The sequence below is a fragment of the Pelophylax lessonae genome (assembly GCF_965119305.1).
Source record: "Pelophylax lessonae genome assembly, chromosome: 6".
Lineage (NCBI taxonomy): Eukaryota > Metazoa > Chordata > Amphibia > Anura > Ranidae > Pelophylax > Pelophylax lessonae.
In genome coordinates this window covers 208,251,431-208,266,325 of record NC_138773.1, presented here as the reverse complement: position 1 = coordinate 208,266,325, position 14,895 = coordinate 208,251,431, and the positions used below count along the sequence as shown (strand labels likewise).

Here is a 14,895-nt window from a genome sequence, read left to right as displayed (position 1 = left end):
CCAAGATGATGCCTAAATCTGCAGGCATCATCCTGGTATAACCACTCAAAGTCCAGCAACGTACCAGTACATTGCTGGTCCTTGTTTGGCATATAGGTTTTTTTTTTTTTTATGCAGCCTGTGGGCTGAACGAAAAAAAAGAGAACCTATCAGAAATCAGCACAGGAATAATGCGTAGTATTACTCATCATTAACTGCCCAAACAACCACCCACTGAATTTAATGATGGGTATACACGACACTATCCACGTATACCAAAATAGGATTTTAACTGCAGTGCTGAAATCAGAAAATCACCACAGCTGCTATCAGCAAAAGGTATCCATATATGCTGAGCGCAAACGCTGTTTGTGTCAGAATATATAAAATCAATGCGTGGTAGCCGACGAGTACCTGCAAGAGAAACAGGTCACAAAAGAATGAAAAAAAAAAAAGTACATTAAAAAAAGTACATTAGGAAGAGTAGGACATATAAAATGACTGACACAACAAAAATTTTTGGATTCTCATCATTAACCGCCCAAACAAACACCCACTGAATTTAATGATGGGTATACACGGCACTATCCACGTATACCAAAATAAGATTTTAACTGCAGTGCTGAAATCAGAAAATCACCACAGCTGCTATCAGCAAAGGTATCCATATATGCTGAGCGCAAACACTGTTTGTGTCAGAATATATAAAATCAATGCGTGGTAGCCGACGAGTACCTGCAAGAGAAACAGGTCACAAAAGAATGAAAAACATACAAAGGACATTAAAAGTACATAGGAAGTGCAGAAGAACATAAAAAATGACTGAGACGACAACTATTTTTGGCTTTTATGTTTTTTTTTTTTTTCTTCAAACGTCGAGTTCCAGGTTCCAGGTTCGGGTCTCTCAAAATGACGATAGCCATCGAACATCTTTTGAGACCCTGTGTAAATGTGCCCTAAACTGTGCCGTGCTGTACCCTACGCTAATAATCCACTAGTGTGTGGTAGCGACGGAAACAGTCACCGTTGCAAAGACCAGGTTGGTCAGGACAGTTGGGACAATAATTCCGGGTGTCACGCCTAAATCCGCGCTTGCTGCAGACACGGCATCTTTTTTGGGGGTATCGTTTGGTAGGGGTACTCGGGAGGTATTGCGGAAAATGCCTCTCATGCAGCCGGCTCACTGCATCTGGTTGGGGAAGTTGGGCAGGAGCACCAGCTGGATACAGGAGGGCTCTGATAATCTCTTCTTGGAATTGAAAGAAGGATAATGTTCCAGCAGACGCTTTGTATAAGACAAAAGCGTTGTAAACAGCCAATTGAAATAGGTATACAGACACTTTTTTGTACCAGCGTCTGGCCTTACGGGCAATTAAGTACGGTCCCATCATCTGGTCGTTGAAGTCCACCCCTCCCATTTTACGGTTATAGTCGTGGACACAGAGGGGTTTCTCAACAACAACACCGGTGACCGTAGTAATTTGGACTGCCGTGTCTGGGTGAATGGAGGACAGCACGTAAACGTTTCGTTTGTCCCTCCACTTCACTGCAAGCAATTCCTCGCACCTCAAGCAGGCTCTCTCCCCCGAGCTCAGTGGGGCATTCACTAGCCGTTGGGGGAAGCCCCGGCGATTAGATCGCACGGTGCCACAAGCGCCAATTTGCAATTGATAGAGGTGTCTAAAAAGTGGCACGCTTGAATAGAAATTGTCCACGTACAAGTGGTACCCCTTTCCGAATAAGGGTGACACCAAGTCCCAAACTATCTTGCCGCTGCTCCCTATGTAGCCTGGGCAATCGGGGGGCTCCACAGTGCTGTCTTTTCCCTCGTAGACACGGAAATTAACTGTATAGCCTGTGGCCCTGTCACAGAGCTTATACAACTTGACCCCGTATCTGGCACCCTTGCTGGGGAGGTACTGTTTGATAGCAAGGCGACCAGTAAACTTAATCAGGGACTCGTCAACGCAGACATTTTGTTGGGGGGTAAACAAGGCTGCGAACCGCTGATTGAAGTGGTCTACGAGGGGCCGAATTTTGTGGAGCCGATCATATTCAGGGTCTCCCCGAGGACGACAGAGTTCATTGTCGTTAAAATGCATGAACCGAAATATTTGTTCGTATCAAGCCCTGGACATAGCAGCAGAGAACACGTGCATTTGATGAATTGGGTCAGTGGACCAATATAACCGCAATTCATTCTTTCTTGTAATGGCCGTGTTGAAGGAAAGGCCCAGATAGGTTTTAAACTCCTGAATCGTAATAGGATTCCAGGCAAATGGTCTGGCAAGGGGTGAATTTGGGTTGGCGGCGATGAATTGTTGAGCGTACAAATTTGATTGGTCCACAATAGATCTGAAAAGATCTTCAGTGAAAAACAGCTCAAAAAAGTTTATGGGATTAAAACCAGCTGTTTCCACTTGGATTCCGGGTTGGGCGGTGAATGGGGGAAGTACTGGCGCTGTGGAATCTGTGGGCTGCCAATTAGGAAATGCCAGCGCTTCAGGGAGGACACTATGGGCTCTACGGGCCTGTCTTCGGATACGCGGTGGCTGCGGGCCACTACTCGTGCTAGCCACCGCACCAGCTTCAACTGCACTCAGGTGACTCTCCACGTCACCAGGTGATACTGCAGTGCTGGTTGAAGGTCCAGGGTGTACTAGGCCGCTCGTGCTTGCCAGTTCACGAGAAGTGTGAGCGGCACTAGTACTGGCACTCTGCTGCATACGAGAAACCTCCAGTTCTTGCAAGTCAACAACTCCAGAATGGGGTCGGGTACGCCTGACCCTAGCAGGGACCCCTCTGTCGGAGCTATCTGTCAGGGAGCCGCTGCTGTCATCTGGTTCATATACTGACCCTGATTCTGACAGTGAGGCTTCCCCATCGCTCTCACGTGCCGTGGTCAGCATTTCGTAGACCTCTTCACCACTGTACCAACGTTTTGTCATTTTAGTAACTAAATTTACCGGTACAGTAGTGCGACTACTAGGTAATAAAAGCACCTGGTTGTCGAGGACTATTTGGTCGCTACAAAGAAAAACTGCTAGTGCTAACAGAGATCAGGCCTGACTCTGCTAACGCAGCGGTTTTGTGTGATGTGTTTTTTAGAAGTGTCAGTAATCTATTGATTACTACACTTGCCTGGGTAAGGTGGGCTGGGCAGGGGGGCTAAACGCAGGTGCTAGCAGGAATCAGTGCTGATTGTGCAAACACTGCGTTTGGGGAACACTAAATTATGAGGACGCTAGTATAGTTCTGATCAGATCAGATATTGATCTGTTCAAACACTATACTAGTAACGGTGGTGTGTGTGTGTTAGTGTACTTGACTCTAACTGACGCTAAGTAACGGTGGTGTAGTGGGACCCTGACGCTAACTAGCTAGCCTAAGTTGTGTCACCCGTGACGCTAATACAGTGATCGGTAATCACTGTATATAGTGAACACTGTGACAGGGAAGTGAAGGGGTTAAACTGGGGGAGATCAAGGGGTTAAACCTTTATAGAGGATAGATGGCGGGTGGCCTAAACCTATTTGGGCTTAGCGCAAGCGCAAATTAGGGTCACAAGTGACACTAAATACAGTGATCAGTAGTTATCTGATATACTGTATATATTAGTGCACTGTTTTATATGGAGTGAAGGGGTTAACTGGGGAAGATCAAGGGGTTAAAAGTTTTTTAGGGGATAGGTGGCGGGTGCCCTAACCCTATATGGGCTTAGCGCAAGCGCAAATTAGGGTCACTAGTGACACTAAATACAGTGATCAGTATTTACCTATATACTGTATTTAGTGCACAGAGTAATAGGTAGTGAAGGGGTTAACTGTGGGTGATCAAGGGGTTATAACTTTATTAGGGGATAGGTGGCGCGTACCCTTTCCCTATTTGGGCCTAACGCAGGCGCAAACTACGCTCACAAGTGACACTTATACAGTGATCAGTAAAATATCTCTATACCACTGCATATAGTGTTCACTGTGAGGGGTTTGGGGGTGATCAGAGGGTGATCAGAGGTGATGAAGGGGTTAAATGTGCCTATGTGAGGTGTGTCAGTGTAGTGTTGGTGGAACTCACGTTTTTACTGTGTCTCTGTCTCTCTCCTGGAACCGAAAGGACTCCAGGAAGGACAGTGACATCACTGCCCCTGTCTGTGTTTACATTACACAGACAGGGGACAGATTGTCATTGGTGGGGACCGATCAGCAGACACTGACCAAAAATCATTGGTCAGTATCTGGTGATTGATCGGTTCCCTACCGAATGCGATCGGTATCGGGACCCGCGGCGCGCGGGAGCGCGCTCTGGAGCCGCGATCGCGCATGACGTAATACTACGTGGCTGGACGGTATCGTGCCGCACTGCCGCAGTAGTATTACCGCACGCGGTCGTAAAGTGGTTAAAGAATAATTAATTTCCAAATCACTTTTCCTACTTTAGATTTAATGCTTCCTGGATCACCCCATTGCCGAATATACAGAAGTGACAATGGTGATTCACTGTCCAGAGCTGGAGGTGAACAGCTGACATGCGTAGCTGCATGCTGAGCCAGGATATAGATATGATACCTGTCTGCCTGTGCAATGTGACAGGGATGTTTGTGAAACGGGTACAAATCCCTTGGTAAGTAAATCAGTGAACATAAATGTACTTCAACTGTGTTTTTGTGGAGTATTACTTTAACTGGATTAAAAGTGATTCTAAAAGGAAAAAATATATATACACAGAGGTCCATATTTGTTTAGACACAGGCACAATTTTCATACTTTTGACTCTGTATGCCACCAAAATAAAGTTAAAATGAAACAATCCAAATGGATTTAAAGTTCAGACTTTTAGCTTAAAGTCAAGGGATTGAACATAAAGATCAAGTATAAATTTCAGAAACTGCAACCATTTTTATACACAACACCTCCCCCCCCCCCCAATTTTCAGGGGCACAAATGTAATTGGATAAATGAAAATAATAATAAATAAAATGTTCGTTTTTAATATTTTGCTGAGAATCCTTTACTGGCAATTACTGCCTTAAGTCTGGAACCCATGGACATTACCAAAGACTGGGTTTCCTTTCCCTTCTGAGGCTTTTCCAGGCTCTAACTGCAGCTGTCTTCAGTTGTTCTTTGTATGTGGGTCTTTCTGCCCTTAGTTTTGCCTTCAGCAAGTGAAATGCATGCTCAATTGGGTTGGGATCAGGTGATTGACTCGGCCATTGCAGGAGATTCCACTACTTTTCCTTCAAAAGCTTCTGGGTTGCTTTTGCAGTGTGTTTTGGACCATTGTCTATCTGTACTGTGAAGCGCTGCCCAATCAACTTTGCTGCATTTGACTGAATCTGGGCTGACAGTATATCTCTAAACACTGCAGAATTCATCTGGCTGCTTCTGTCTTCAGTCACATCCTCAATAAACACCAATGACCCAGTGCTACTGGAAGCAATGCATGACCATACCATCACACTGCCTCCACCATGTTTTACAGATGACGTTGTGTGCTTTGGATCAATGAGTTCTAAGACTTCACTACACTTTTTTCTTCCCGTCATTCTGGTACAGATTAATCCTAGTTTCATCAATCCAAAGAATGCTTTTCCAGAACTGGTCTGGCTTTTTTACATGTTTTTTGGCAAATTTGAATCTGGCTTTTCTATTATTCAGGCTTATGAATGGTTTGCACCTTGTGGTGAACCCTCATTTTTTTCTCTCGTGAAGTCTTCTATTGATTGTAGACTTTGAAAATGATGCGGCCACCTCCTGGAGAGTGTCCTTCACTTGTCTGGAGGTAGTAAATGGGTTTCTTTATCATAGAGAGGATCCTGCGATCATCCACCACTGTTGTCTTTCATGGACATCCGGGCCTTTTTATGTTGCTGAGCTCATCAGTGCGTTCTTCTTCCTCAGAATGTACCAAACTGTTGATTTGGCCACTCCTAATGATGTTGTGATCTCTCTGATGGATTTTTTTTTGTTTTTGAAGCCTTACAATGGCCTGTTTCACTTGCATGGACAGCTCCTTTGAACGCATGATGTAGGTTCACAGCACTAGATTCCAAATGCAAATACCACACTTAGAATCAACTCCAGACCTTTTACCTGGCCACGAAACAGCTTTTGATTCAATTGTCCAATTACTTTTGGTCCCTTGAAAAAAGGGGAATGGCTATTATCAAGAGCTGTAATTCATAAACCCTTCCTCCAATTTGGATGTACATACCTTCAAATTAAACCTGAAAGTGTGCACTTTCAGCCCGTATCTATTATTTAACTATAGCTTGAATATGTTTTAGTAAATACCTGAAAAAATATAAAATTGTAGCAGTGTCCAAATATATATGGACCTAGCTGTATATAGTGGGTTAAATAAGTATTTAGTACATCACCATTTTTCTAGGTAAGTACATTTCTAAAAGGCGCTATTGACATGAAATTTTCACCACATTGGTAACAGCCCATGCAATCCATAAATACAAAGAAACCAAAACAAAAAAATTCACAAATCAAGTTATGAGTAATAAAATGGAATGACACAGGGAAAAAGTATTAAACATGCTAACTGAAATTTTTTTAATACTTCGTACAAAATCCTTTGATGGTAATGACAGCTTCAAGATGCTTGCTGTATGGAGAAACTAGTCACATGCATTGCTCAGGTGTGATTTTGACCCATTCTTCCACATATACAGTCTTCAAATCTTGAAGGTTCTGTAGGCCTCTTCTATGAACTCTGATCTTTAGTTCTTTCCATAGGTTTTCTATTTGGTTCAAGTCAGGTGATTGGCTGGGCCATTCTAGCAGCTCTAGAATATGGTGTATGGTGTTTTTGGGGTGATGTGCAGTACCATTTGACCTCCAAATATGGTGTTTATTATGGCATCCAAAGAGTTCAATTTTGGTCTCATCTGATAAGGCTATACTCTCTTAGTATTTCACAGGCTTGTCTAAATGTTGTGCAGCAAACTTTAAACAAGCTTCAACATGCTTTTTCTTCAGCAATGGAGTCTTGCAAGGTGAGCATGCATACAGGCCATGGTGGTTGAGTGCATTACTTATTGTTTTCTTTGAAACAATTGTATCTGCTATTTTCCAGGTCTTTCTGAAGCTCTCCACAAGTGGTCCTTGGCTCTTGGACAACTCTTCTGATAATTATTTTCACTCCTCTGTCAGAAATCTGGCGAGGAGCACCTAGCCGTGGCTGGTTTATGGTGAAATGATGTTCTTTCCACTTCCGGATTATGGCCCCAACAGTGTTTACTGGAACATTCAGAATTTTAGAAATCCTTCTGCAACCAATGTCTGTATGTTTTGTAAAGTTGCAAAGGTCTTGAGAAAATTCTTTGATTTACCCATCATGAGATATTTCTTGTGTGACACCTTGGTAATTAGACACCTTTTTATAGGCCATCAGTTGAGACTGAACCAGGTGATATTAATTTGCATGGACAAGAGGCAGGATTGCTTTCTAATTACTAATAGATTTCAGCTGGTGTCTTGGCTTTCCATGCCTTTTTGCACCTTCCTTTCTTCATGTGTTCAATACTTTTTCCCCGTGTCATTTTATTTTATTACACATAACTTAAAGTCGAAGTAAACCCTCCTATCGTTTTCAGCCAAGGAAGCTGCTATCTGGGCCTCTGCAACTGCCATGATGCTACACATGTGATCCGTTATGACAACAGCCATTGGATGGCTTCACAGTTTGGTTGAGAGCCCAACCAATGTGACAGCAAGCATTTCTGGCATGCCAGGAATGTTAAAGTTTTTTGAAACTATTAAATCGATGGGTAACTTTCGCTTTAGTTTCTTTAATTTCTGAACCTATTTATTTTTTGTTTCTTTGTATGTATGGATTGCATGGATTGTTAGAGACATGTGGTGAAAATATCATGTCAATAGCCCCTTTAGAAATATATTTACCTAGAAAAAGACATGTTCAATACTTATATATATACACACTTTAATAAACAAACTTATCCTACTTACCTACTCTATGACAATGGTTTTCCACAGAGCAGCCTTGATCCTCCTCTTCTGGAGTCCCCCGGCAGCGCTCCTGGCTCCTCCTCCCACCTAACTGCCCCCACAGCAAGCTGCTTGCTCTGGGGGCACTTGTGCATGCTCACTCCCAAGCCGTCTCTGTGTGTCTACTGACATACAGAGCAAGGATTGGCCCTGCCCCCCTCTCTCTCCTCAATAGCTGTAAGCTCCAGCTCCTGCCTCTCTGTCCAATGTGGATAGAGAGAGACACACTGCTCTAATGCACATTGCTGGATTGAGATCAGGCTAAGGTAAGTGTTTTTGGGGGCTGGAGGGGAGCTGCACAGAGAAGGTTTTTTTACCTTAATGCATAGGTAAAAGGTAAAAACATTATACCTTTAGAACCACTTTAAAGTGCTCACTTCATGTTTATACACTACCATAGGAATACACTATATAGACATAAGTCTGGGGACACATGACTATCACACCTATGTATGAGCTTGTTGGACATCCCATTTCAAAGTCAATGGCAATAAAATGTCTCTTGTGGCCATATTTCCACAAGATTTTGGAGTATTTTCGGGGGAATGTGGCAACATTCAGCCAAAAAAATGGTTCGTGAGGTCTGGTACCCATGCTGGATGAGAAGGCTTGGGTTGCAATTCGTGTTCTAATTCATCCTGAAGGCTTTTAATAGCGTGAGGTCAGGGCTGTGTGCAGGCCATTCAATAAACTGGAGATGTACTTTGAATTCATACAATAATAAGCTCACTTGATATGTAATCTCATTACCTTATTTGCAGCTGTAAAATATAATTACATTGCCTATTTATAATTAGGAATACTAAACACTTCAATTATATTGTATACTTTAATATAAGAACGATTCTAATAAGAAAAAGAAGGTTCCAAAATTTCAAAGAAACAGAAAAAAAAAATGAATGCAGCGCGATTAATGGTGAAAATCAAACAAACACTCTTGATGATGAATACATTACCTGAAGTTTTTCAAGGACCTCACTCAGCTGCTCACCAAAGTGAGTGCATACCAGGTCAGCTGCTTTACTTGGACTTAGTACTACCAACTCCTAGATGGCAAAGAAATTAAACATATCATGAAAAGTTATGCAACAACAAAATACAAACTAAAGTCTAATAAAACAAGATAAAACAAGAAAAACAACTACAGCCTATCTCCCTGGGCCAAAGAAGTGGGCAGGAAAGGAAACAAGGAGGAAACAGAGCACTTCTCAGTGGAAATATGGCACATTTCAGGCAGCAATAAAAACAGACAGTGGGTCCAGCCCTTCCCTACACTCTCGTAGAAAAAACAAAATGGCTAGAGATACAATTTATTGTACAGAAGAGTGGGGAGTTTGTGTAAATGTCTTAAAGCTGAATTGTAGGCATAAATTAAAAACACACAACCAAAGCATTTGAGTGTTCATCAAAAATTACTAAATTCATTTTGAAATCCCACAGTTCTTTGTGTGAGTAACTGAATTTGATTTAATATCAAATTACCCTAATCGTCTTTACTCAGACTGGGATGGAGGAGAAGAACTATGAGTCAATTTGAGTCTGCTACAATGTGCATGCACTAAAAGGTAACATGCTGCCAGGAGAAGAGAGCAGAGTGGTGATGAGTTATCACTGTGCTGCTGCTCTTTCACTGTCTAATCTGTAGGCTGAAGGGATGTTGTTGAGGAAACAATGCAATTGCAGTAAAGACTGCAATCTGGCTATGTTAAATAAAAGTAATGCATCCCACAAAGACATCAGTTATGACGAAACGCGTCAGCCCGCTGTGTGCTGACGTCACCAGCATTACCCGGAAGGACAGGCAGATCGAGAAGTCCGCCGGCTTTGTTTGTTTAATGCGCTTGTTTGTCTACGCACTGTAAGTGTTATTCTTTTTATTGGAATAAATTTGTTTATTGGTTTACACTATGGAGCCTTTATTGTCTCCTTTTATGGTGGATATCTGGAGCCCTTTGGACCCTTAGAATCGTGAGAGGAGTGCTGGTCTTGGGTGACACTTGCTGCCTCTTTCCTGAGTGTGTGGGCATCCTTTTTGGGAAATCCCTGCCTCTCTTTTGGGTGGATAATCCTCCTGGAATCGTTGCACATCGGTCCATTTGTATAGTAGCTGTCTTGCTTATATTCATATGTCATCTGGTAAGCAGATTCGCATACTGTAGTGAAAAGTGCACTGCGGTGGAGGACAGCACACCACGTGTTTTTATATAATTATTTCACTTTTCTTATCACTTTATCTGGACTTTTTTGATTTACTTCATTTCAAGGACTTTATTTATCATGTAAAGTTTTTGAGACTGTGCACATAGAATTATTACGTTTGATATTTATCACTCTTTTCATTTATTTAGCGCAGCTTTTTTACTTTTATTTATATTTGTGTTATCTCACTATAAGCTGCAGCTTTCTTATTTAGAATTATTAGCACAGTTATACATTGTTGCAATCTAGTTATGTTGCCTAGTACGATGACAAGACTGGCTACGCAGATTAACATATATCTTTACAGTAAAAACAGCTTACATACGTGCATTTTAACTGCATATTTAATAGTTTGCCAGAAGTTCAGCTTTAAATATATGTCCATAAGTTCAATTAATTAAAATTGAATTTGTTAGTATAGCCAAAAAAGAAGCCCATTATCTAAGAATATACTGGAATAGTCTTTAAAAAGTGATAACACTTACACTATATTACCCAAAGTATTGTGACGCCTGCCTTTACAAGCCCATGAACTTTAATGGCATCTCAATCTTAGCCCGTAGGGTTTATTACCAAGTTGGCCTAACCCTTTGCAGCTATAACAGCTTCAACTCTTCTGGGAAGGCTGTCCACAAGGTTTAGGAGTGTGTCTATGGGAATGTTTGACCATTCTTCCAGAAGCGCATTTGTGAGGTCAGGCACTGATGTGGATGTGAAGACCTGGATCCCAGTCTCTGCACTAATTTATCCCAAACATGTTTTATTGGATTGAGGTCAGAACTGTGCAGGCCAGTCAAGTTCCCTCATGTCTTTATAGACCTTGTTTGTGCACTGGTGCTCAGTCATGTTTGAACAGGAGGGCCATCCCCAAACTGTTTGCTCAAAGTTGGGAGCATGAAATTGTCCAAAATGTCTTGGTATGCTGACACCTTAAGAGTTCCCTTCACTGGAACTAAGAGGCCAAGCCCAACCTCTGAAAAAAAAAAAAAAAACCCTACACCATAATCCCCCCCTCCAACAAATGATTTGGACCAGTGCATAAAACAAGGTCCATAAAGACATGGATGAGCAAGTTTGGGGTGGAGGAACTTGACTGGCCTGCACAGAGTCCTGACCTCAACCCAATATAACACTTTTGGGATAAATTAGAGTGTATGTTAAGAAAAGAAAGTCTCCTCTGGATGATCAATGTACAGTAAATTGCAGGAATTTTAGTCCTACCCGTTTCTCCTCTGAGGGAATAACTGTTTTTCTATGTCTTTTGGATATGAACTGTGAATGAGTGTGACATTTTCATTTTTGATCAGCTGATGCAATTGCAGTTTCCTTATAATTGGGAATATGTCACCTAAATTGAAAGTTTTGTTGCAGAAAATGCCTAAAATCGGACTTGTATCTTAGTGCAGTCCTCAGCAAGAATGAGTGAGTCAATCACGCAAGCAGGAAATTACATTTCTGGGGGTGTTCTGTACTCTAACTTTGGACAGAAGACCTCTCTCCAAGTTGCCATATTGCACTGAATTTTACAGAAAATTACAGTGCTTCAGATTGAAAAGGAAAGGTAATTTTTTAATAACATCCAATTACAATATGACTTGTCCAGAATTGTATATGCTATATTTTATATTTGCTATTTAATTTTCCACAAAAGTGCAGTTGCCCTTTAAGTTTACCATGACAGTGAGCAAAGTAATCTACATCTTTATTTCTGTTCAGAACAGCACAAACAAATGGCTGGTATAGGGAGCTTGATTATGCACATTTAATGTGGAAGTCTAAGACCCTGTAAAAGGAAGATAAATATTCTTACTAGTTTGAGGTTGCTCCAGTCTGGTCATGTGGTCTCTCCAGTGGCCGGCTTCAGGGTGAAGAAGAGATTGCCATAAATGGCTTTATTGCCTGCTATGTGACATCACCCATAGGCTTACTATCCATTGTCAGCTGACCCTGCTCTCCCTGTCCAGCTGCTGATAGCCAATAACATGACCAGACTGGAGCGCCCTCAGAATAAGCAGCTTTCTTTTACTGGGTAGTTGGAATAGGATTTAAAAAGGAGGGTGGGAGAAGTTTAGGCTTAGTTAGATTAATCCTTGGCTTCCACTTTACAGAAGAAGTAGGGCCAAAGTTCTTTAGGCTTTACTTCTCCTGTGGGTCACAGTAGTGCACTCAATTTTGCACTCCTGTGATCCGTATTCAGCTGACATCACACAGCCGGTCCAGGCTCTAGAGAGATCCTGACTTTAAGGTTGGGATCCACCCAGATGCCTGGATCGACAGCTGCCACTGAGAGCTTGAGCCAGACGCTCCAGCCCCCATCTCAAGCCCAGTGCTTCAGTGAGTGCTGGAGAGGCAGAGCAGAAAGCCACTAGCTCTCTGCTCAGTGAAGACTGAGAACTGAGCGATCAGCAGTTCTCGGTCTTAGAGGGAGCGGGGGACCAATGCTGTATCCACCTCGGTGAGTATAAATGTTTACTTTTTAAATTCCAATACTTATATTTGAAGCTTTGTATTTCCTTCTACTTAAAACCACAACAAAATATTTAAATCAAATTCAAATGATCTATTTTCACATGGTAATTACAGCCTCCCCCACAGAAACAGATAGATATTTTTAAATCATACCTCCATATGTTCCATAGTTTTGTCCCATGTTGCCTGTTTTTCCTCTGGACTGTAGCCCGGGATTGAAAGAATGTTGTGAATATAATTAAAGATTTCTTCCTAAAGCAAAAAAACAAAAAAAACACATGGTAATATATAAAAGGAAATAGATGGATGGCATATACAAAAATTTTTACAAATATACATTTAAAGGAGTCCTCTAGTTTCAACGAGATGGAGGCCATTGCATCTTGAAGCATGACAGCAACAGTTCTGAGCAGAAAGTTAATTTCCATAGGATTATTCCAAGGTGTGCCATAGCCATAGGTTTGCAAGCCAGGCTGTGTCATGATAATAATAAAGCCTTTCTTGTTGAAAGTGAAAACTACATTTAAAGGTAGGAAGTGTATAATGTATCATGAAATCAATTTCATTTAGCAGATTGGGTAAAAACAAAAGTACCTTAGAGCTTTTGATGGAAGATTAAAAAAATGTCCAGTCTTAAAGCGATATTAAACCGAAAAGCAAACATTTATTATATTGCAGCTTACCAATTCTTAGATGTAATGGTTGCATTAGTTTTCGTTTCTAGGATTTCTTCCTTTTATTTTACCTGGTGATCTGGCCAGTAAGCCTGCTTTTCAAAACAACAAGCTCTCCTGCAAATGCATCAGCTAAGAGTGTTGAGACAAATAATTTAACACTGATGAAACATAGGATAAAACATTGTTACTGTAACTGCTTGTGTAACAACTGCAGTGTGAGCTGGAATTTGGCTTCAATTCGTTAGTGTATCTAAAGCTGGCCATACATGTACAATTTTCTGTTAGATTTACCAAAAACCATATAATAGGAGGTCAAAACTAAACAACACTTTCAATTGTATCCATTTAGGCAGGCCTCTGTACTATATAGCTGAAGGTAAATCTAAAAAAAATTGTACAGAAAATTGTATAATATATGGCCAGCCTGAATCTGGTAGTCCATCTAACACTCCCCTTGCCCCAGACTGACGATGCTGCCGTCTGCTGTGCCCCTGTGCTCCTTCATCCAGAATGGGGGGCACTCTAATACAGGAGGAGTGTTACTGGCCAGATCATCAGGTGAAAACAGAGGCAAAAAAAGCCTAAAAAACGAATGCAGCAACCACCAGATTACAATAAGGTTTGGGTTTTATACCGCTTTAATTATAATCACTGAGGAAATGTTGACACTGCAGCTTTAACTTCTAGAACAGGGGTGCTCAAATGTAAACTTGAAAGGTCCACTTACAAATTTTCCATTCAGTCCGAGGTCCGGAAAAGTGACCGTCAAATTCCAAATACAGAATGCCAACAACAAAAAAAAGGCATTCCCCAAAACTTGCCCCCATCCAATGCAGAGCGACCATTGTGCGTGCCCCCATTAATGCAGAGTGACCATGTGCGTGCCCCCATTAATGCAGAGCAACCAGTGTGCGTGCCCCCATTAATGCAGAGTGACCATGTGCGTGCCCCCATTAATGCAGAGCGACCATGTGTGTGCCCCTATTAATGCAGAGCGTGTCCCCATTAATGCAGAGCGACCATGTGCGTGCCCCCATTAATGCAGAGCGACCATGTGTGTGCCCCTATTAATGCAGAGCGTGTCCCCATTAATGCAGAGCGACCATGTGCATGCACCCATTAATGCAGAGCGACCATGTGCGTGCCCCCATTAATGCAGATTGACCAGTGTGCGTGCCCCCATTAATGCAGAGCGACCGTGTGCGTGCCCCCATTAATGCAGAGCGACCGTGTGCGTGCCCCCATTAATGCAGATTGACCAGTGTGCGTGCCCCCATTAATGCAGAGCGACCGTGTGCGTGCCCCCATTAATGCAGAGTGACCAGTGTGTGTGCCCCCAATAATGCAGATTGACCAGTATGTGTGCTCCCAATAATGCAGAGTGACCAGTGTGTGTGCCCTCAATAATGCAGAGTGACCAGTGTGTGTGCCCCCAATAATGCAGTGACCAGTGTGTGTGCCCCCAATAATGCAGTGACCAGTGTGTGTGCCCCCAATAATGCAGAGTGAAAAGTGTGCGTGCCCCCAATAATGCAGAGTGACCAGTGTGCGTGCCC

The 14,895-nt window shown here is 42.2% G+C and overlaps 1 protein-coding gene across 2 annotated transcripts in view; it reads right to left on the bottom strand.

Annotated features, from left to right (window-relative positions):
• Positions 1–14,895, bottom strand: part of VPS8 (VPS8 subunit of CORVET complex) — a 424,969-nt gene that overhangs the window by 178,734 nt on the left and 231,340 nt on the right. For both annotated transcript variants that reach the window (XM_082262330.1, XM_082262329.1), the window contains 2 exons: positions 12,816–12,914; positions 8,951–9,040 (listed from right to left, as the gene is read on the bottom strand). In XM_082262330.1, the coding sequence (XP_082118456.1) occupies positions 8,951–9,040; positions 12,816–12,914 (189 nt within the window). The remainder of the gene's footprint in view (positions 1–8,950; positions 9,041–12,815; positions 12,915–14,895) is intronic.